The 23,374-nt window shown below is 29.7% G+C and overlaps 5 protein-coding genes across 8 annotated transcripts; 3 read left to right on the top strand and 2 right to left on the bottom strand.

The window, feature by feature from the left end:
• Window positions 1-1,306: 1,306 nt before the first annotated feature.
• LOC108732910 (eukaryotic translation initiation factor 4E-1A-like) lies at window positions 1,307-2,942 on the top strand. 4 transcript variants are annotated; one of them, XM_025980403.1, is made up of 5 exons: window positions 1,307-1,404; window positions 2,010-2,191; window positions 2,246-2,423; window positions 2,478-2,565; window positions 2,622-2,942. In XM_025980403.1, the coding sequence occupies exons 1-5, from the start codon at window positions 1,390-1,392 to the stop codon at window positions 2,783-2,785; spliced, it is 627 nt and encodes a 208-aa protein (XP_025836188.1). In that variant the 5' UTR covers window positions 1,307-1,389; the 3' UTR covers window positions 2,786-2,942. The 4 variants fall into 4 exon arrangements, with proteins under 4 accessions (XP_025836188.1, XP_025836190.1, XP_025836189.1 ...); XM_025980405.1 differs by having other exon boundaries at window positions 1,326-1,404; window positions 2,022-2,191; XM_025980404.1 differs by lacking the exon at window positions 1,307-1,404 and adding an exon at window positions 1,708-1,833 and having other exon boundaries at window positions 2,022-2,191.
• A 207-nt stretch (window positions 2,943-3,149) lies between these two features.
• On the bottom strand, window positions 3,150-4,873 carry LOC108732977 (FAS-associated death domain protein-like). The gene is made up of 2 exons (XM_018463997.2): window positions 4,177-4,873; window positions 3,150-4,124 (listed from the first exon to the last, which is right to left on the bottom strand). The coding sequence occupies exons 1-2, from the start codon at window positions 4,472-4,474 to the stop codon at window positions 3,829-3,831; spliced, it is 594 nt and encodes a 197-aa protein (XP_018319499.1). The 5' UTR covers window positions 4,475-4,873; the 3' UTR covers window positions 3,150-3,828.
• A 217-nt stretch (window positions 4,874-5,090) lies between these two features.
• Window positions 5,091-7,068, top strand: LOC108732976 (elongation of very long chain fatty acids protein 6). Its single transcript, XM_018463996.2, has one exon. The coding sequence runs from the start codon at window positions 5,231-5,233 to the stop codon at window positions 6,077-6,079; it is 849 nt and encodes a 282-aa protein (XP_018319498.1). The 5' UTR covers window positions 5,091-5,230; the 3' UTR covers window positions 6,080-7,068.
• An 11,371-nt stretch (window positions 7,069-18,439) lies between these two features.
• LOC108732960 lies at window positions 18,440-21,397 on the top strand. Its single transcript, XM_018463974.2, has 6 exons — window positions 18,440-18,621; window positions 18,678-19,150; window positions 19,207-19,543; window positions 19,633-20,515; window positions 21,019-21,083; window positions 21,142-21,397. The coding sequence occupies exons 1-6, from the start codon at window positions 18,544-18,546 to the stop codon at window positions 21,205-21,207; spliced, it is 1,902 nt and encodes a 633-aa protein (XP_018319476.2). The 5' UTR covers window positions 18,440-18,543; the 3' UTR covers window positions 21,208-21,397.
• A 107-nt stretch (window positions 21,398-21,504) lies between these two features.
• Window positions 21,505-23,285, bottom strand: LOC108732959 (vacuolar protein sorting-associated protein VTA1 homolog). The gene is made up of 3 exons (XM_018463973.2): window positions 23,050-23,285; window positions 22,745-22,976; window positions 21,505-22,436 (listed from the first exon to the last, which is right to left on the bottom strand). Exons 1-3 carry the CDS (start codon window positions 23,150-23,152, stop codon window positions 21,839-21,841), a joined length of 933 nt encoding a protein of 310 aa, XP_018319475.1. The 5' UTR covers window positions 23,153-23,285; the 3' UTR covers window positions 21,505-21,838.
• Between the last annotated feature and the right edge of the window lie 89 nt (window positions 23,286-23,374).

Here is a 23,374-nt window from a genome sequence, read left to right as displayed (position 1 = left end):
CAAAAACGAATTTAAAAGACGATTGCAAATTAAAAATTAAATAGTAAATTTGAAAAAATCCATAAGTATACATATATGTATTCAATTAAACATTAAAAAGAACAACAAAAAATGTAGAAAAAATCCTTATTTACTTTAATTGCATAAAAAAAGAATTTAAATTAGGCTCTTTGATACCTAGTAATAAAAGTATTAACTGATTTTACATAATTCTGTAAAGAAAAAGGAAAATCAGTTACTGCTTGCATTGTAACTTATCAGACCTTTTTATAGAGGTGATATCATACATGAATGCAATGTCAGCACACAACAGCAATATTACCCACGTAACTAAAACATTGTAATTATACATACATATAAAACATACTTAGCTACCTACACCTTTTATGGTATGTTTCAAATATTCTAAAGATAACAAGTGTTATGAAAATATTAAAAATGTGTTGGAGAGATCCGCTGGCAAATTAAATGAAAACAACATTATCAGTCGTACTTAAAATCATAATAAAAAAACTTCTTACATACCTCCACCGAAAACTGATCTTGAATTCTTTTACAATTCATTGTAATAACTTTAGACATCCTAAACACATATTACACTACTACGAAAAACACCTAAACAAGCGTTATTTTAGTTCTGTTTGAAATTATAACACCATTAGCAAAATTAAACCGAAAACATGGAAACAAATGAAAAGTCTAGGTTATGTCCATACGCAATCGAAAATTAAACATCAGCCTACTACACACAACACGCGATGCTATGCAACTAAAATCAATAAAGGTACTTTAATCTTTCTCTTTCAAATGAAAGTTTGAACCTTCTCAACACCACTTTTAAGTTACTCGTTAAAAGAAATTATGGAAATCAGTACTTTTATACAAATTTAAAACATCCACTACCAGCAAAAGAATATTTCAAAACTTCTTTTCAAAACGCAATAAAGCTAAAAATAAAAAAAACAAACAAATTTTTAAAATTGCAACTATACATTGTACAGTACATTATACTGTAAATTATGCAATTTTTTTATTTCAAACATGGAAGAATAAATTGTCGTTAATTCTTTAATATAACATTGGTTTTGTAGTACTTATTTAAAACAGCATTTTAATAAAAAGTGTTAAATTTCCCGCTATACAATGAACCTGATTTTTTTTTCATTCTATGATTATTTTGAATTTTAAAAAGAAAATGATTGAATTATTTTATGTGTAAATGTGTTATTATTGCTAAAAATTTAACAGAAACCAAAGTAGGCATAACACATTTTCATTAATTTAAAATGTCAAAGTAAAATAAAGATGGCTTGGCACTCGTTTGAAGAAAAGTTATTGTTCAAAAATTGACGTTTTGTATTCCCGTTGAACGCTCAATTTATTACCCTAATGCTGCGTATGACTGTAAGCATTTTGATTTATTTTATTTATAATATAATAATATATAGAATTGTTCTAAATGAAGTTTACATACGCGTGGTTTGTTTATATATGACAAATTAATCGATGAAAATAGGTTTGTGGATTTTAATATAAAAGAAACGTCTAATTAATACCGATATATTCCACAATTTTATTAAAGTAAAGTTATTTTTTGCTAAATGTGTTTACATTTAAGATAACATGAATTGAAATCCCTGATTAATTAAATATTTGTGGTTTTACACTTCTTATTTATCTATGGTTTTCATAGATAACTAAACTTTTTTGGTCGATTTATTAATCAATTAGGTTAGTGAAAAATCTACCATTGCTCTCAAGACTACATAATTTGTTAAATTAATTTCGTTTTAATTTTTCATAAATTATTAAAAAATGGCAACAGAAGTTGAAGTAAGTAATACAATCTTTACATGATTACTGTTCGCAAAATACAATAACAACATTTTCGTCAAAAATATGTTGTTATACTTGGTGCTGTCAGTTTTTCATATTTATTTTAACTAGATTTTACTAACTATTGTAATAAATAATTTTGTTTGTGTTTCGGTTAAGCTATGAATTTGTAGATTAATGAAAAGCAACAATCGGAAAGTAACCAAGTAGTAGACATCCCTGCTACAGATTATTCTATCAAACATCCGCTTCAAAATAGCTGGACACTGTGGTATTATGAAAACGATCGGTCAAATACTTGGGAAAAAAATCAAAAAGAAATTGCATCCTTTGATACTGTTGAAGATTTTTGGAGGTAACTTTTCCTGTACATTGTTTTAACTAGTCTAAGAACACTTCAATCTTTTAGTCTATACAATCATATTAAATTAGCTAGTGATTTAAAACAAGGATGTGATTACTCTTTATTCAAAAAAGGAATTAGACCTATGTGGGAAGATGATGCTAATAAACATGGAGGGCGTTGGCTAATAAGCTTAGAAAAAAAACAAAGAGGGAATGATTTAGATCGATTTTGGCTGGATATAGTAAGATTAAAATTTATTTGTGTCTACATTTAAAATGATTATGAAATCTTCCAGATATTGTGTCTCATCGGTGAAGCATTTGATAATTCAGATGAAGTATGTGGTGCAGTCGTTAATATACGAGGAAAAGGAGATAAAATAGGTAAATATATTGATATTGGGAGTATACAAAGCATGCTGTGTTTTTCTTGTAATAAGGTGTTTGGACATCAGACTACAGTAACAAAAATGCTGTTCTTGAGATTGGACAAAAACTGAAAGAACGTCTTAGGATTCCCCCAAAGATGACTATTGGATATCAGATTCACAAAGACACAATGGACAAAGCCAGTTCATTGACAAAGAATACCTACACTATTTGAAAAAAACATATTGTCAGATGAAAGTAACAACTTCATGAAGTTATGGTGGTTTTCAGTTGAATTGCTTGAATAGTGCACTTTTTTCTCTTTTATTCAGTTATGAAAGTTTAATTTATATTTGATAAGTGATCCCATTAATAAAGCCGCCATTGTTACATTTTCTTAAGTTATTTTACAAATAAATTGAATAAATTTTTTTTTATAAAAATTTGTTTCATTTGAAATCAAAATGGTATTACTAATTTTAAAGTACACTTTGTTTATTTAATCAACCTTGACAATACATATAAAAATAAACATATTGTAGATACTTTTATTAAATTTAGTTCTTCAGCTGGTGTCAAGTTGCAAATAAACAAATATATAGTAAATAAACACTTTAATAAATTATCATAAATATGTAATAACAGACTAGAGATACTGCAGGCACAACTTATAAATGTTTAGTACACAAAATATTCAAAACTGGTACTTATCGAGTTGTAACATTTGTATGATTCATCTATAATGTTTCATGATTGAATGTTTTCTGTACAATACCTTAATTAAGTTTATATGAGAGATAAAGGGGATCCTAGGAAATGGCATTGGTTGAAAACGAGAAAATAAAAGGCTCAGAGGCTATTTAAAGCAGCCCCATTAATGTTAAATGAACCTTAATAGGTGTAGTTGTTTTTTTTTACAATTTTCATCTAAAAGTCTATTTGTAACTCATTTGTTGTCACAGATACAAATGAAAAAATTACCCAGATAATTAGGCAATTTGACAAAGGTTTGAAACATCCAGTAATTTTATTCAGGTACCATAGTAAATTTTTTCCCAGAGGTAGAAAATATGAAGCACATAAAAAAATTCAAAATCACTCAGGATGTTTTGACTCTTAGTTTTTCACCTTTCATCAACCAGATATATGGAACGACTAGAATATTGAAGAACATTTAAAGACATGACTGTTTTTTTTATCACAATGATGTTTCATATTTGTTGCAACAAGCATTACAGTATTATCCTTTATCTCCTCTTATTTATTCAAAGTTAAACTTTATTCATTGTGTGTATCAAATATGTGTTGAGCTTTTTCTTGCAAATCATTACGTCTTGCCTTAGATAAGGCTCTCAATAATGTTGACTGCCATTTTCTTTTCTCACATGTATTTTTGTGCATAATCAAAATTTTATGAACACGATCTGAAATTGAACGATATTGATCTTCCAGAGCATCTATTTGACCTTCCTTGACATCAAGCTGTCTTGCAAAGTCTTTCCATGAGTGTCCTATATCTTCAGCTATAAGAGAATGTATACGCTCTTCTAAATTGGTAGATGGTACAGGGAATACTAAAACATATCCATAGTCAATGTAAAATTAAGCAATTATTTTTATTCTTACTTGAAGTAGAACCAGGATGGTGTGTCTTTGTATAATGTAAAATCTTGGGTTTCAAATGATACTGATGTAAATGTTCTGTTATTTCTAGCAAAACATTTACATTATCTTCGCTGATAATATTTCTCTTTTCAAGAGTATATATTAATTTATATATATTGTTTATTTTATCAGTTTGTCTTGTAGAATTAATAATTTTGGAGTATTTCTCTTTAAGACTTTGTAATTGCTTTTCGTTACAATTACAGTTGTTGATAAAGTCTCTTTTTAAAATTTCGAATTCTAGATCTTTATTTGTCATGATCTACTAAAACAATGCTTTAGACATCAAAAACAAACCCATACGATTCCTGATACGGAATTTATGAACCAGAACTGTACAAAATAATAATTAGTAACAACTAAACTTTTCTTCGTATGCACTCCAGTATTACACATACTTCCACTCAATCATAGATAAGGATATAAACATCAGACAACTTCATACGATCATGAATCCAACTGAATAGTGGTAATGCTGCCAACAGAAACATTATAGGTGGGGGCTTTCCCGCTTAAAATTGTTAAATTATTTATTTTTAAAATGGTTTAAAAGCTCAATGTTTTTAATCGTCTAGTATCCTTATATCCTTATTAACAAGTAGGAGAAGAAGACAATGACTTATAAAAATTACTATCAAAATGAAAATTATTTTTGTTAAAATGGAATTAAATGACGATTAAATAAATAATTATTGAAATTAACACACAATTATATTCTTAACATCTATTATTTCTGAAACTTTCCCAGAATTATACTCATATTGCTAAAACCACTTATTGTTAATAAATCTACCAGTAGCTATCATGTGGCTATGCAGCTATCGGCAAAAAAATTATACATATATAGCGCATCCTCTTCGTACGCGTGCGCTGACAATGGCGCTGATTTTGGGTGTGCGGTCCGACGTCGGAGCCGGTGAACAAATATAGGTGCTGGGAATGAGCAATGGTGATATTCCCCACTTGTTCGTGAAAGTGGCAAAAGAAAAGTTGTTGCTCGCAGTCTGATTTCGATATGGAAGACTACAAGCACGTTACTCTTCCGAATTATTCGTATGTGTTTAATTTTGAGAATGACTTTATTCACCAAGACACCCGCACGTGGATGGTAAAAAACTGGACCCTCGGATTTTACTATGTGGGTGCTTATATGGTGCTCATCTTCGGTGGTCAATATTTAATGCAAAATAGGAAAAGGTTCGAGCTTCGCGGTGTGTTATCGTTATGGAACACGTCGTTGGCGGTTTTCAGTATTATGGGGGCTTGCAGAACCGTACCAGAGTTTTTGCACATTCTCACTCACCACGGCCTTTACCATTCTGTTTGTGTACCATCGTTTATAGAACAAGATAAAGTTTCGGGATTCTGGACATGGATGTTTGTTTTGAGTAAATTGCCTGAGCTTGGTGACACCATTTTCATCGTCCTCCGCAAGCAGCCCCTTATATTTCTTCATTGGTATCATCATATTACAGTTCTCCTTTACTGCTGGTTCAGTTATACTGAATATACTGCTAGTGCACGATGGTTTATAGTGATGAATTATTGTGTACATGCTGTGATGTATACTTATTATGCTCTCCGTGCTATGGGCTATCATCCACCTAGACAAATTGCTATGGTGATAACATCTCTGCAGCTTCTTCAAATGGTTGTTGGTTGTTGTGTGAATTTCTGGGCTCAACAGTTAATTCAGGAAGGGAGGGAATGCCATGTTACTAATTTGAACATCAAGATATCATTAGCTATGTATTTTAGTTATTTTGTCTTGTTTGCCAGGTTTTTCTATAAATCATACTTTTCTGGGGTAAAGTGGAAGAAACAAAGTAATGACGCGACTCTTTTAAAAGCTAAAGCACACTAGTAGCAGTGGTTGTTGATTAATAGCATTCCTAAAAGACTTGTTATTATTACTGTTGTGGTTGTGATTGGCTAATATTGTAGTTTTTTTAGATGAGCAACTAAATACACTTTGTACAGTACAGTACTTTGCAAGGAACAGGTTTTATTCAATTATAAGGGTGAGTCGAAGTTCTGTCCATTGACTTGAGATAATCTTATTATTCAATAAACACATGAAAATTAAGACTATATTGGACAATGACCTGTTGTGGTCTGGGCTTGGATTTTCCCAGTAGCTAATGGAGTTCCTCTTTATGGAGAGGAGAGTTGTATGACCCTTTAATGGGTTCATGTAATAAAGTACACTGAGTAGTGATAACTGCATTTTCTTGTAAATCTATTGAAAACTCAGAAACTGTACATTAGTCAGAAGCACAATTTTACAAATTTTGCCTTCTTAGTGAGTACATGTAATGGAATAGGGGTGGGCTTATTTCAAACTAGTCATTACCTAATTAAATAAAAGGCTATTAAAAAGAAAACAATACTTATAGGTATAGAAATAAATTTGTCTAAATTAAATTTAGTAAAGTTTTTATATGAGGAAAATGGCATTTGTTTTTATTTTTAAAATGCTTAATGTTGAATATTTTTATGTAACATAAATATACTTATGCAATTTTACAATTGTTGATGTTTTTTATATTTAGCACGTTTTCTTGCATTTTATAGTTAAACTTAACGTCGAAATGTTTCTTAAATATAAAACGTAAACCCGGATAAAGATCTTAATTTTCTTTTGTTATAGTAGGTACCTATTTATTTGTTAGGCGTTTGTTCTTAACAAATGATTGGGTTTACTTTGTATATGTATATATTAGTAAACTGTAAAAGTATTAATAATGTTTGATAAGTTCATCAAATTTATGAGTACTAAATTATTTATATTTTGACCATTTTCTATGAAAAAAATTGTTGAATTATTCGAAATAAAAGTGCTTGTTAAGAGGATGTTTTTTTTTTTATTTCAACGTAAAATCATTTATTGTTCAAGTAAATCTATTGTTAATTGCATTAGAATGTCGTCAATTAAATTTTTAATAGTTTCATAATTGATAAAGTCATTGCTCTGTTTACATTCGGTTTTATGGGTCTACGTTGACGTTTGCCCCGTAATAATTTAACATTCAGGACAGTAACGAGAATATTCGCTGTAGGAAAGTAAATGAAAGTTAGTCTTCTTTTGCATTCTGCTCTTGTATGATTTCTAAAGTTGTTAAGGGTGACATAAACGAAATTATTTATTATCTTACGTAGCGATATTTTACATACAAACAAGGTTGTTGTAATAAGTTCAAACGTGTCACGGATTACATTTTGATGTAGTGTTATAAAAAATAAATAATTTTTTGCTTGTTTTTCAATTGCATGTTTACATTTCTAACACACATAAGTGAGTTTTAGTATATTTTAAATGTGTTCATTAAATTATTTTCTTATTTTTTCGACAAATTTGAAAGATAAAAATGGTAATGAGTAGATTTGTCAAAACATCAACAAAAGTTAATCACAATTTTGGTTAAACTTAAGCAGTTAATTAAAGATAAAAACATTCCAGTAGATTAAGTATTACCTACTTTAATTAATACCGGCAGTACTTTAACACCGGAAGTGCCCATTGCAGTCATAACGCGATGCGTTTTCATACTTCTGGAAAAAAAATAATTATCAGATAATTGTAATAATATTTATGCGTTTTAAGTTACTGTTATTTTAATTGATTACTTATTACCATGAATAATTAAACATTGTAGTTCTTTTTATTAGCGCAAAAGGAGTAATTAACACTTCGCTTTATTTAATTGCAAGTTATTGATCGAATTGTATTGAATATGTTTTTTATATCTATCAATCAATAGGTATGTATTTTGAAAAATAAATTTGTAGGAGCGTTTCTTATTTTTATTTGTGATATGTTTTACTTCAAGCGAAATAGTTTCGCCGTTTATACTTTTTCAGACTAAAAATGCAAATATGTATTTCCTACTACAAAAGTAAAATAAAGTTTAATTTATCAAGTTATAAAGGAAATACTTCGATTCCTGTACGTACTTTTGATGATCACATTTTTGCGTAAATATACTTATTTGTAATGTAAATCGATATTGACCCCAGACACAGTAAAAGCATTAATTAACATGGAACAATTGTTTCAAAAATTTTGATTACCTCGTGGCAATAACATTAACATATACATATGCATGAAAATTTAAAAAAGATACATCCAAACCGGCAGCAAGTGAGCAGTGAATAATGATTATACCTACATGTAGATATATTTGAATAATCAACATAATATAGATAGTTACTTGTTAACACAGAAAGCAATAATTGCTTAATTTTAAATTTTAAAGTCTATTAGTTTTGTTTAAAATTATATTTTTCATAACGCTAGATTTGGCATTCGTTATTTCCGATTTGATGTTCTTCACATGTCACTCGAGTTGTCCTGCAGATTTAAAAAATCGTTCAAAGAACTTCCTAGTACAATTGTTCCCGTTTATTTGGACGATATAAGTAATTACCCCACGTTAATCCAGAGACTCAAACATCATGATAATTACATATTTATTAGGAAGAAAAATATCCCGTAACCTGGCGCATCAAGCCGTAAAAGATAATTTTTAGACATTTCTGACGATTTATGTTGCAGTTTGCAAGTTTATCCTATCCTCTTACAAAACTAATTGTCCTTAGAAACGGAGGAATAAATAGGAACTACTTCAGGAAGTCGAGGCCAAGAAATTGAAACTGGAGAAATGGTAATGATCGTGAATATACCAAGACCCAAAGGGCTGGGTCCGTGGCATTAAATGGTATAGGTAATTTTTGTCAAAATTTCTACATAAACAAGAGTATATTAAAGATTTCTACACCCATTTATTCTAGAGCTGTAAATTGGCACTTACCACTAAAGATGACTTTTTGGTACTTTTTTGATAGTTTTTTTGTATTATTTTCATTGTATTTGTTTGTTTTAATCTTTGTAATTAATCTGAAAATTTATTTCGTAGTTCAATAAAGAATACGTAATATGTTATTAACACTAACAAATATTTTGTAACGTTTCTTCAAAATGTCTCTACTTTATGATTTGGGCACTTAGCATCTCTGATACTTTCACTCTTCAAATGATAGAGGTACCTATGAGTGAGATGGTATTATGCCAGGGTATTCCTACACATGTAGAATTAAAAAAACTGTCTCTAATTACACGTAGGTAGGTGATAATGTAAGTAATATAAAAATCATGCGTGTGTAGATACATTTTGGGCGGGAAATGCTGTATAGGTAATATATAATCCATGTAATACATATAATTTCTTAACGACGCGTTTCGTAAAACATTCAAAGCTAATTGTAAGTAAATTAGGTACGTTTATTAAGAGAAACCTTGTAAAAATGGGACGCTTTACAATGAAAATGCCTGGGTATAGTGTTACATGTTGTGGAAATGCTTTAAAGCATCGAAACACAACACGAACTCTTGAAAATATTCGAAATCTATCTTATTATGCGCGATTGTGTCAACTAAATTGAGACATCGATATAAACGATTAAAAATATAATCGATTTATCGATATTTTTTCCCAAGGGAGTAGATACGGTACTTTTACAATATCAACAAAAACATAATTGTTAGGGTTGTAGCTAGCCACCGAGTTTCTTGGTCACAAACCGTTGTGTTGGTGGATTCACTTTCCTTCGGTCCATTTGTTCAACTTTTTCGTCATTGGACTAAATGAGTTAACTATAATCTTCAATCTTTCAGTCTGTTTTTTATGGTACCATTCTTTACATTCAATCTAATCATCAAGGAGACCATTGCTCTGATCGATTTAGTATGATTCGATGTGAAATTGACTATTTCTTTTTGCCCACGTATTCTATCCATATCACCCTCTGTAGTTATTTGAAAGACCTAGTATAATTTGAATATTGTTGAGAATGGAATTTTACGTTTTCATGCCGGAATACTAGAATGAGTAACACTCATTTGGAATATTTTGACTTTCTTATAATTATAAACAGGTAAATTTCCATTTTGTATAATACATCCGATAATGTGCTACTAAACTGAATAACACCCATACTGTTGATGGTTTTGAACGTAAATCTTTTTTAATTATTATTTTGTTAAATAGCGATTGTCATTGTTTATTATCTGTTTTTATTTATTTTAAAATATTTTATTATTAGATATGTTTGTAAATTTACTGTTATAAAAATCATATTAACAAAAATTTTAAATGCATAATAACATTACTCAAGTATAACTGAATGTACAGCGTGTCTTATCGCAAAATTTTTTGTGTATCTAGGTACCTATACATATGTACATGTGTAAGGTCAAGGATGATTTGACAGAATAGAAATAATAACAATAGTAATAAAAAACAATTAATAATAGTCTTGGAACGGTTTATAAGGATTATCTATTTCATTTTTGCGTGAAGATGTTTTGATTAAAATTGGTTACAAAACAATATATAAAATTGAAGAATTAGATAGGTAATCATGATTTTGAAATATTCCTTACCACTCTCAATATACAAGTAATGAGAACAACACGATCGATAAATAAAATATGACCATCATTAGTAATCGCTAATTTGTATAATTATGTGCTCATGTACATACACATGAAAATAATGAAGATGCAACATAAAAGTGCAATATGTACGTTATTATATTTATTCTTCTGTAATTTTAGTACATTGTAATATTTATCGATAAACGGTGAGGTTGATTTGTAATTAATGATAGTAATTAGAACTAATAATGATTCGCCAGATACACCGTTTAAAATTATATTGACCTTGCTTATACAAAAACCTGATCAAAATAAAAACAAAAAAGAACCCCAATCAAAGCAGAGGAAAAATATTTTATACATAGTACTTGAAGTTGCACCTGTACGTCCATGAACTCATACAGAGGTTTTCACTTATGTCCTTTCTTCAATCGTCGGGGATTTAACAACATTCTATAGCACGTTAGGCCTTCATCTTCAACTTTTTCACTTGAGTCTTATAGTGACGATGACCGGGCAATTTTTTTTTTGTTTACGGGTTTTTAATGACTAGTGTTAACGAAGATGTATCAAAAAGGCGTTGCAAATGTTAAAAAACAACTTCTTGTATTGCTGGAATTCTGGGATCATTCAATGATTTACAGAATTAAAGCGAAATAAAGCAAGTCATTTCTGTATTTCTTCCTGCTTGAAGTATTGAGGAGATAAAAAAATAATCACAGCAGTAAATAAATGTCAAGCTGATTGTTAAAAGTAGCTTTTTTTGGTGAAGGTTATTATGCTGAATAATATGTACAATTTTTTTGTTGTGGATATGTTGGGTGCGAAAACCATTTTTTCGCATAGTTTTCTATGCCTAGAAAAATTAAAAATCAGAACTATTCGATTCAGAACTATTTGATAATTAACATACATTCAAAGTTAAAAAGGGTTAAAAGTTTTTTGCTATTGAAATACCACTACCATTAACTTAAAAAACTGGGCATTAGAAAGTTTAACAACTTAGGGAGAAACGTTGGCGGTTTTTTTTAAATAGTAAAAAATTTTAAGCCCTTTTAGCTTTGGTTGTATGGCTTCAATACTTTATATTAAAAAGAAATATTAAAATTGCGTATTTAGACCATTACCTTTTTCTTTAAAGAACACTTTGTATATTTTGCGATTGAAAGATTCGATTAATATCTTTTAAAATATCATAAAAATGTTGCAATCAGCTTCTCTCTGTTTTAATCTTGTTATTATTATATTATTATCTTTTAACCTTGAAGTGCATTTTATACGTTAATGTTTAGTTTGTGAAGGACAAAATTTACAAATAATGTCAAATATGTAAAATTTCTACATTAATTTAACTTAAACAACAGACGTTTTAAAATATGTTTTCCAAAAAGTATAATTAGAGTCAGTGATTTCAGTATTTTTTTATACCATACGAAAGGGTATTATTAGCATAGTATAATCATATTTTATAATTTTAATATGTAATAATTCAGAATTGAGTTAATTAATGCAGTCGTCATTGGTAACTGACAAAAACTAATAATTATTTATTTTTCTGGTTTCGTACAAAAAATAATTCTTAGAAGGCATAAAAAAGTGTGACGCGAAGTCCTCATTTGATGTTATTATTTTACTTTTACGTATATGATTCTATGTATCTTTTTTTTTCTTTTAATTATATTGTATCGGTCGTGCTTTACGAAGTTAAACATAAATTTAACGTAATAATGCAAAAAATTGAAGGACATCTAGTCAATTCGCGCTTTGACTCTGCCGAAAATAATTAAAATCAAAAATACAAAAAATAAAACTGCAATCAATTTCATTTCTCATAATATCATAAACCATTTTCAAATATTTCGTTTTGGGTTTAACAATAAGTACATAACTCTTTTAAACAAAGTCCACATTTGCATTCGCGACAATTTTATTGAATTTGCTTTAGTGAATTTATTGTTAGGACATTTATTTAAACGCTCATTGTTAAAGATATCTTGATAAGATACTCTTCGAAAGTATAACGTTACGTTAGACGCATATTAATTTTTTTACAACGCCGTTTTGTTTGATTTGGTAATTATATATATATATGTGGCAAAAAAATAACGTTAGTATGTTTACACCTTTTTATCTGACTTCAAGAAAACCTTCTCAATTTTATTATATCTTTTAATATGTGTTACGAGATTTAATGGTTCTTTTCTTAATGGATAGGTTATTGTATATTGTCCGATTAAATTTGAAAAGAATATTCCATCTGTAAGGGTGGAAAATTTGAAGATGATAAAAAACTGTTTGAAAAGATTTTCGTTTCTTTCTCATTGTGTTAGGCTACATTTGTATTTGAATTTAATTTTGCCGGGTACCGGATAATCGTGTACCCGCAAGGTGAAAAATAAATTCATATGACAACGTAAAAATTACAATTTTCGATTGTAGTAGAAATAGTCAAATTTATTAGATAACTTGTAATAATCTCAATTTTGACGTGTTTATTTAAAAATTAATTCATGTTTCTTAATTGTTATAATTTAAATTTGTAATACCAGCTAAAATACCTAATAAATTTATTTCTGTGGGGATTTTATTTTTACAAATACGGGTCCAAATTGTAATTTTTATTTTTGCTTACGAAGCAACGGGCTAGTGGTATAAATTGTAAATATCGCTTTAATATTTAAGTAAATTTTCGTTTTTCATTTTCTGCATGCGGCATAACCACTACGGTTAATGGGTGATATCTTCATTGCGAAACTATAGTACATTAAGTCCAGTTAAAACAATCATTTAAACAATCAACCAATGAATTTTCAATTCTTGGTTGGCGGATTTTAAACGAAAGGGTTGAGTTGAAATGAGCTTTTAATGTTTATAAATACAAAAAGTCTGCACGATGACTTACTGGTGTATTCTCATGATTATTTATTATTGGTACGAGTGCCCGATTCTCCGGGTAGCGGATCCAAGTCGGGTACGCGGTCTATCTCTAATTTTAAATACAAGTACATCCTACAATGTATTTATAATTCGAATGAAGTTAAATCAACAATGGTCACAAAAAATTAACTAATTTATATTTTGCACAAGAACTTTTATACATATACATATGTTTTTTCCAAACGGTCTCCACTGTTGTTATTTTAGAGACATAAAAACCTGCTTAAAGTAATCAGTAATTCATTAGTTTGGTAATCACCAAAATTTCGTTATAAAAAACCAGAACCATCAGTAAGTAGTATCTATTAATTATGATCAGACATCCACGTGAAGCACATATTAATAAATTATTTATTTTCATCAATAAACTTGCGCATTTTGCTTTAAGAATGCGTATAAATTTTTTATATTAATTCATGAAAATTTTGTAATAAAGTTACATATTGTAAAGTTTGTGCAACAGTTCAGTTTATGATGAGGAGAAAGTGAAATTTATATATCTATTTAAATTGAACAACATTTCTAAAAATGAATGATGAATACGTTCTAGCATATATATGTACACATAAATGGAACTTATTGACGTGTGGTGTTAATTCCAAAAAATTAATAACTATTCATTTTACGTATTTAGAAAGATATGTAAAAAGTTTGCTATTGGTAGCTACAGAATTTATTTAAATTTATTTACGCTTTTTAGTACTGTTTTTATTGCACTAACGTTGTTTTTACAAAAAAAAATAATTAATTATGTAAAGTACGTGAATAAAAAAAAATATTTAGAGAATCAAAAGCTGGTTTTTTCAGTTGCATGGAGTACATTATTACGTCATTAAATACGTTGTTGTGTAATTATGTATATATGTACCAATGTTGTTTCTGAAACTTTAAGTAATTTAAAAAAATAATATAATATTTGTGTAAACAAAAAACAAACGTCTGATTTTTGTCACATAACTAATTTAAAAATAGCTTATGAACACCGTGTAATTAATTTCTTAAAACTACTTAGCATAATAATTGCTTACCGAATTATTTATTTGAATAGCGAATTTTAAGGGAGAAGTAAGAGACTCATTACGAATTGAGCATACAATTTGATATGTATGTATGTGATGCATTATCAATATTTAACTGCCTATTGACTTTTAATACAAAATCAAAAACAGATAGTAACTACATATGATTAAATTAACTTTGAAATTAATTCATCAGATTTATTATTGTATATTTTTATATATTTTGTTCGGAATACCCCAATACCGATGTGCATGATGGTGTTACAAATATTATTATTTGTAAAACATATACTTCTAAAAAAAGGTATTTTGTGTAAAGATAATAAAACAATACGTTATTGTTTTGACACCTTTGCTGCACATTTATTTGTTTGTTTTTTTATTATGCATTACGTATGTTTTTCCGAGTGCATTTTCAATTGAACGACTCCACTGAATTCTGAATTTTTCACGGAAGAAATGAAAACATTATTATAGCTATGAAAAAGCGACGTTTTGTAAGGTAAAGGTCAAACTTAATGCTTCTGTAATAATCCCATTTAAGTCTAATTTACATAAAAAATACAAATATCCAGTGGAAAAAACGAACGCAGTTCCTGTTTTTTTATCAACGATTGGAAACTTCCTTCTAAACGAGCTGAAAGTTCTAGAAGTTTAATTTAGTTTAACAGACACCAGACCTGTTTAATATCCGCATTGCTTTCCTAATTAATAGGTAACAATGACTCCTAATATAATTTCGTATTTTTTTTTATTAAAAAATGTAGATACATATTTAATTATTGAAACGTTTTCCTTGGATTTCAGTAAACGTTAGAATTAAAACTAAATAACCATTAAATCGAATCGTTATTAATAGGTCTAAGTTCAGTAATTTTTTAATAATCCATTAAAATGTTCACGGTAATTAATTATCGCTAAGTACTAAATTATCTAATGTGTGCATAAATATATACAGATCTGTAACTGCTAAATATAATCTCCGACAAAATTTTACAATAACAAATCAATCGTTTAAATAGCAAATATTTGTAACTATATGCATTTTACGTCAATTTATACGTAAATAGGTATCTAATATTTCAATTACCTGATCAGGGCCGGCGCAAGAATTTTTGGGCCCGGCTAATTGTAAGCGTCCTCACCGTCTGTTTTTTTGGAAAAGATAAATTTGTTCAAAATTGTAGTAATATTTACAAATTATTCAAAGTATTTCGGGACCCTTGTAATTTTAGATGTCTAATATCTGTTTTCTGAACTTCGATTTAGCAATAAATTTACCGAGTATAGTAGCATAATTTAAGAATACTTGTTTAGGTACCTACAATACTTGTTAATGATGGTCATCATAACTAGTTTTATTTAAACAGAAAGAAAAGGTTGCTTCTTATGTTAGTAGGTCATTAACGAGCGTTAAATTATTATAATTATATGCAGATTCGTTATTTGTTATAAAAATATTCATAATGTGTGATTACGTAAAACATTTCAAAAGGGATGACATTGTAGGTACGTCTTTTCGTAAATGATTTCAAATTAATACATACCTACAATAATTACTTAAATAAACTAACATATTTGGAGTCAAAATCAATTGCAGATTCGTTATTTGTTATAAAAATATTCATAATGTGTGATTACGTAAAACATTTCAAAAGGGATGACATTGTAGGTACGTCTTTTCGTAAATGATTTCAAATTAATACATACCTACAATAATTGCTTAAATAAACTAAAATATTTGGAGTCAAAATCAAATTTAAGCAGTTAGTTTGTTTATATGACGATTTTATGAAACAAAATCAGCCGTTAGCCTAGCATATTTTTTTATTTGTCTTGCTATTTACGTGGGTGCAATGTTATTTTCCACCGTTTACGTGCCATAAAACACGGGCTTTTCCATTATAATTTAATCATTACATAAGGATTATCTACACAAATCTGTAAATCCAAACTTGTTCTCTTCCTTAGATTTTCTTTAGGACTACTAATAGCGAAAATGATGACGATAAAGATATCTTTTCCGTAATCAAAATTAAGTTAAAATTGCATTACATACTGAATAATTCCATTCTTATGTTTTTAAAGATTTCATTCATGTAGGTATGTTTGAAATTTTTTAATAGTAAGTGTCAAAGAAAATTGCTACTTTATATTTTTTTTTTATGGCCCAAGGCACTCACGTATAATTTCTACACGCTTTTCAACTTTCCATTACCAATGCATTCATAAAATTAATGAGTAGTAAACTTTTAAATCTTCATTTACCTGCTAAGTATAATTGACATTACAATTACTTACCAATACAACATGTGTAGTAGTATTACAATATTTAAGAAAAATCATTTACGCACTTAAAAAAATATTATTTATAAATGTTATATGAAGAACGGGCCAGCTGGCCGTGAGTGTCAAAAAAACAATTATCAAGAATAATGTAAACAAACAGAAAATGTCAGTTTAGATATTTAGTAAATTAAAATTTAAAAAAATTAAGCTTGTTTGTTTGGAATCAAAATTCATAATGTCAAGATCTTTTATGGTGGCGAGGTCATTCAGTGGGCAATTTATTAAAACCTTAGTAAATTCAGAAAAGAGCATAAATGAACATGCAATTAGCAAATTTATTTCCGAATTTCTAAGAAGTACGAAGATTCCTTTTTACGATGTAGCTAATTTACACGAAAAAACAAATGTACTAACTGAAAACGAATTAGTGGATGGCAGGCTAATGAAAATAGTTTCTACTCGAAATAATGGACCTTTAAGTGAGCTAACTGGTAAGATGCGATGTGACCTAAAATCATATGATAAACTGGAAAATCAAACTCAAGAACCGTTTCTACGTCTAAGCCACTCTCTGGATAAAAGAAAAGAAACGTATATTCCAATATTCTGGTTTACCCCCGCTGGTACTCGATTTTTTGGTGGCTGTCCTCCTCCCAAATGCCCTCCACCATGCCCGCCACCGCCGAGATGTCCGCCTCCATGCCCGCCACCTTGTCCACCTCCCAAATGTCCTCCTCCTTGTCCACCACCGTGCCCACCACCTTGTCCACCGCCATGTCCACCACCTTGTCCTCCGCCATGCCCGCCACCTTGTCCACCGCCGCCTAGGTGTCCTCCGCCTTGCCCGCCACCACCATGCCCACCTCCGTGTCCGCCGCCATGTCCTCCTCCACCTAAGTGTCCACCACCGCCACCAAAAAAATGTTGAAAAGAAATTTACAAACTTCTCAAAACTCTCTATTTTTATGTGTAATATTGAGTAGCAATTAAAAATATAAAATATGTTATAAAACAATGAAAAATTAAACCCATTTTAACAAAAATACAGAGGAAACATGTACGTTTTGCATGTACATTAGGGTGGTTTTATTTAGATCTTTAACTTCACAAAATACATAAAAATAAATAAAGTAACTTATATCTCTTAACAGTGTAAATAGCTAGTGTTTTGNAATTGTACCATAATTAATTTAAACTAAGATTTTTTCTTATGATTTTTATTCAACCTTTCTTTATTTTATTTTTCTGTATTTAAGAATCACAAGAAAACGAAGAAAATGCTTACGAAGATGATGATGATGATGATGATTACTTTACGCCTGTAAGATTCATTGTAAATTTTACACTCCTAAACGAATTTTATAACATTTTATTTTTAGGATTTCAGTGCTACATATAAAAGTATGGTGGATGCAGGACAACAACTAAGAAACATTTCAAAATAAAAAAGCCGACATATGGTCAATTGGGCAGTACAGAAAATATTTTTTTACCTACTTTTGTGAAAAAAAATTCACCCTGTATATAAAAGTAATGGTGACAGTTATTGTCAGTTAGTGTTTTTGTTGGGATTTGTAGGTTAGGTTGAATCTTTATACGCTCGGTTTGGTTTGTAATGACTATTTAATCTAATTAAAGTAAAATAGAATGAGTGGCAGCAGTAATTATGAAAATAGGAAATCCATTGGGAAGGGGGGTAATTCTCCCGAATATAATTATCATCCAGTATGTTTGTGATGGTGACAAAACAAGTACTATTTACATGTTTGTTATACTTTTAGAACAATACACAACAGTCGCCGCAATCCCCGTCTTATCATTGGGTTAATCAACCCCCACCGCCACCACCTGCATCTAATTTAGCAAAAGACACCACTAATAACTCAAGCAACTCTGGTAGTGATAATTATTATTTTCAATCAGGTGAAGTAGTTTCACCACCAACTATCCCTTGGCATGGAGAGCAAAATCATACCTTTAAAATTCCCTTTCCTCCACCTCATTTTAGGCCACCGTTAAACAATAGGATGAGAGGTCATAATTTTCGACAAAGTGGTCAGAAACGTCCACATTCTAATGATGACAATTATTTCAGATCTCCTTATGCAAAAAACTCCTTTCCTCCTTCTCTCCCTCCTCCTTATAACACTTATAACCCAAATTATGGTAAACAGTCAAACTATAGCAATGGTCCACCAAATGATGCATCTGGTTATCATTTTGTTAATCAAAGATTTTTTAATACCAGGCGAGGGTAGGAAATGATATGGAGGGAAGTTATATTGGATATTATTGTTTTTGTTTTTATAGGTACCCGTCAAATAGGCCCTACCGACGAATACTGCATAACAAATGGCCTTCAAGAGAAGTTAATGATACAAGTGATACAAGAACTAAATCTCAAAAGAAGAGAAAAAAGCCCCTATCCCAAAATAATCCCAAGAGGAGAGATTGGAGCCTTGATGATGTTATCAAAGCTCTTTCTTTAGAAAAAGAATTAAATAAAAAGTGTAAAAATCATTCCTTGATTATAAAATTTCCTGATCATGAGCTTAATAAGGACATTGTGAGTGGATTTCATCCATCTATAGAAAGTGTTCATTTTCAGCAGCCTTCTACTCCAAGATTTTGTTTTATTACATTAAAGGTACATAATTCCATTCTATTGCAACAAATTAGGTTTATATTAGTACTATTAATTAATGTAGTTTAATTCATTTTTTTTACATACATAAGGAATCTGTTGACCCAGATGCAGTTATAGCAGCACTTAATAAACAAAAATTTGGAGATGGCTATATAGCAGCAGAATATAAACGTGAAAAAGAAGATGAACAAAGCAGTAATCCTGAAGACATTGACCCTCTGGCGTTATATGTGGGCAACTTAACTCAAGAAATAACAAAAGACGATATGGTCAGCTTGTATCCAAGGAGTAAGCGAATCGACATCGGTTTTGCAAAGAAAATGAAGTATACGCGCTACGCGTTTGTGCGATTTCGAACAGTTGAAGATGCTATAGAGGCATTTAAAAGCACTCACGATAAACAAATGTACAACAAGAGTTTAATAGTTCGATTTAGACGGTTTAACGGACCTGTGGGTATGCCAGGTGAACCTAAACCCCAGAAACAAAAAGATGCTGTACAAATTGATATTTCTGAAGAAGCGGACGCAGATGAAAAAGATTCAAAGTCAAAAATAGAAAAAGTGGACGAAACGTCAAATATTTTCGCAGATCTTTGGAAAAACGCTGACGAAAACATTGGGGAACCATTCAGGCCTATTATGATTAAGAAGGAGCCCCTTGAATGTGATGATGAGGATGACGATGAGGAGTATGAATCTAAGCCTATTGTAAGAGAATTCACGACATCATTTGCGGAAGGTTCAATTGATAAGTTATTTTCGAAAATCAAACCAATAAAGGTCAAGAGCGAAATTAAAAAAGAAAAAGATGCTGATGATGAAGAATTCGATCAACGAGACACCGAAACATTACCTCCAAATGAATCTGTTAGCGTTGACAATAAAAGAAATGTCTCTATCGATCAAATTAGACGGACTAACGAAAATTGCAGTGGCAATGCAATAAAAACTGAGCCAGATGTATATACAAGTAAGTAAAGTGCGACTTTTGTGTATTTTATTTATGTAGGTATAAACGTCAAAGTAAATTGGTTCTTAATATAAATAGGTACTATCAAAATACATAGATAATTCATTTGATTCCTAAGTTAATACTTATTGTTAGTATTAAAAAAATACTTGCGATTAGTATCTCGACGAAAAATGATATAATATAAGATGATTTAAGATACAGTACCAAAATTAAAGTTAGAATAGTTTTCCTATTAGGTGAAAGACTTTATCAGGGCACCAAAAGGCTATACGTTCGTTAGCTTATTAAATGAAACTCATTTTTGTCTGTATCTTGACTGTGATTTTGACACTATATTAAATAGTAGTAAAACAATAGGAAGAAATGGAAGGAAACTGAAAATAAGTAGCTATGAAAAATTTTCAGTTTTTTATTCTAATTGTACCATAATTAATTTAAACTAAGATTTTTTCTTATGATTTTTATTCAACCTTTCTTTATTTTATTTTTCTGTATTTAAGAATCACAAGAAAACGAAGAAAATGCTTACGAAGATGATGATGATGATGATGATTACTTTACGCCTGTAAGATTCATTGTAAATTTTACACTCCTAAACGAATTTTATAACATTTTATTTTTAGGATTTCAGTGCTACATATAAAAGTATGGTGGATGCAGGACAACAACTAAGAAACATTTCAAAATAAAAAAGCCGACATATGGTCAAAATATTTAATGCAGTTTTACAGGCTTTGATCTCAATTTTTAACTACTCTTTCGTAATATATAATCGGTTATTGTAAATATACGTATTTAGTAAAAGTTTTATGCTAATTTAAGTTTTATTAATTTATAATTATTTACTATTTGAGCATTTCTAAAGCAATTATTGTATTTTCCGTATTTTTTCTGAAGATGTGATTTTATACGCTCACATAAATAATTGATGTAAATACATGTTTGCAACTAGTGCATGTATAAATAAAGGAATAAAAAGCTAGAAAAACAGAAATAAATACTTCTTATATTTTAAATAATTTCATTTAACAATGTACAGCAGATATAATTTTGCATTTGCTATAATATTTTTTGTTTATTTAGTAGTTTTAGTTTGTTGTAATTAACGCTGGGAGTAATAGTTTTAATGACTAATAAATGTTTGAAATTAGAATAAGAAATTAATAAACAGCAACTGTGAGAGAAAGTATTCATGTATAAATATGTTTTCTTAACATTAAATTAGTCTTTAATAAAAAAAAGCAATCAAATTCCTACAATAAGCTTACCCACAACTAATTTATATATAAATAGGGATTTTATAAAATATGTATGTGCAGCTTACTTTTCTTCTCCATACTGTAACAAATGTAAGGCCTTTTGTAGATTTTCAATAGCATTTTTAACGTCATCATAATTAAGGGCAGACCCTGCCCATTTACAATACTTCTGTGCTTTTTCCATTTGATCTGGTGTTAAGTTAGTGGTAGGAGTTACTGCAGATACAGGAGCTGTATTTGGAAAAGTTGGGGCTGGCTGAGGATTTGTTGGATCAAAAGAAGGCACAGATGGAAGGTCTGGCCAACCACCAGCTGAAGCTGGAGTCGGTGTTTCTGCTGGACTTGCTGGAGATGGAAAAGTTGGAGCTGGAGTTGAAGGTGTAGTTGGTGACTTTTCAGGAGGAATACTTGGTTCTGCATTACTTGTAGAAGGAGTAGTATTTGTTTCATCATTATCACCAATTTTTATTAGATTATCATTTTCACCAAAAGCACTGGAACCAGGTCTCGGTAATTCACCATTTTTAAGGCAGTTGTGAATATAAGCAGCTTTCCATTTTGCATACTTCTTCTTTTCCCGAATTTCATCACTTGGTGTCCCAAACTGGCTCAAGATGTCCATTAAAATTCCACATGTATAAAATGCCTTCACAACATTTCTGTAACAAATACATACATTAATTAATGCTCTACATTAAATTTAATTTGCAGAACTAATAAAACATATTAGAAGAAAGAGTTTGGGCATACAGGCTGAGAAGTTGCAAGGAATGCTCTTCATCATCTTAGTGGAGCTGATACATAATACAAAGATGTAGATAAAAGAATTGGGAGAGAATCATGACATAATTGGATAGTGAAGATAAGAAAACTTCTGAATGCTCCATTCATACAGGAACAAAAAAAAAAGAAGAAACTACATTAAAAACAGAAAGCGTAGTTCTCAATCTACAAAATTTTTACTTACTTTCCGTAGTTTTCTGCACGGTCTTGTTGGTCTGCATAATTAAACAATTGCAAAGCATAATTTTCAATTAAAGCTTGGGCACAAACATCACTATGAACTCCCTCTAAATTTGGATTCCCTTTTTTAAGGGATTCTAACCAATCCATAATTGCAATCAAAAGTTTTGTTACTTCAGGAGGCTTCGTTTTTCCTTCCATTATTTTCATTGCTGTTTGACAAGCATACATTCGTGCTGTGAAGGATTAATATTATTGTAAAAATAAGTTAAGCAGTTACAATAATATAAAAAAACTAATTACTCTTACCCCAGTAACTAACGACAGGATCTCGCTCGTCATGTTCCTCAGCAACTTTCATATAATGAGCAATTCCTTTTATTTCTGAAGGAACGGATGGAAACGAAGGCATTTTGTTTAGTATTACTTATTATCTTATTTTATTTGCTGTTAGAAACTATAACATCACGGGCAAAAATACAAATATTAAATTTGACTTTTGCAAATGAAACGAACTAAAACGTCATTTAATGTAGACATGAGAGTAGGTTAGGTCATTTAATATAGCTAATAGATAGTATCACCAATATAAGAAAACAAAATTTTATTAACTTTTAAAATTTGATTTAATACT

This window comes from Agrilus planipennis, unplaced genomic scaffold, assembly GCF_000699045.2.
Source record: "Agrilus planipennis isolate EAB-ADULT unplaced genomic scaffold, Apla_2.0 scaffold22, whole genome shotgun sequence".
Taxonomy (NCBI): Eukaryota; Metazoa; Arthropoda; class Insecta; order Coleoptera; family Buprestidae; genus Agrilus; species Agrilus planipennis.
This window is presented reverse-complemented; position numbering and strand designations above follow the sequence as displayed.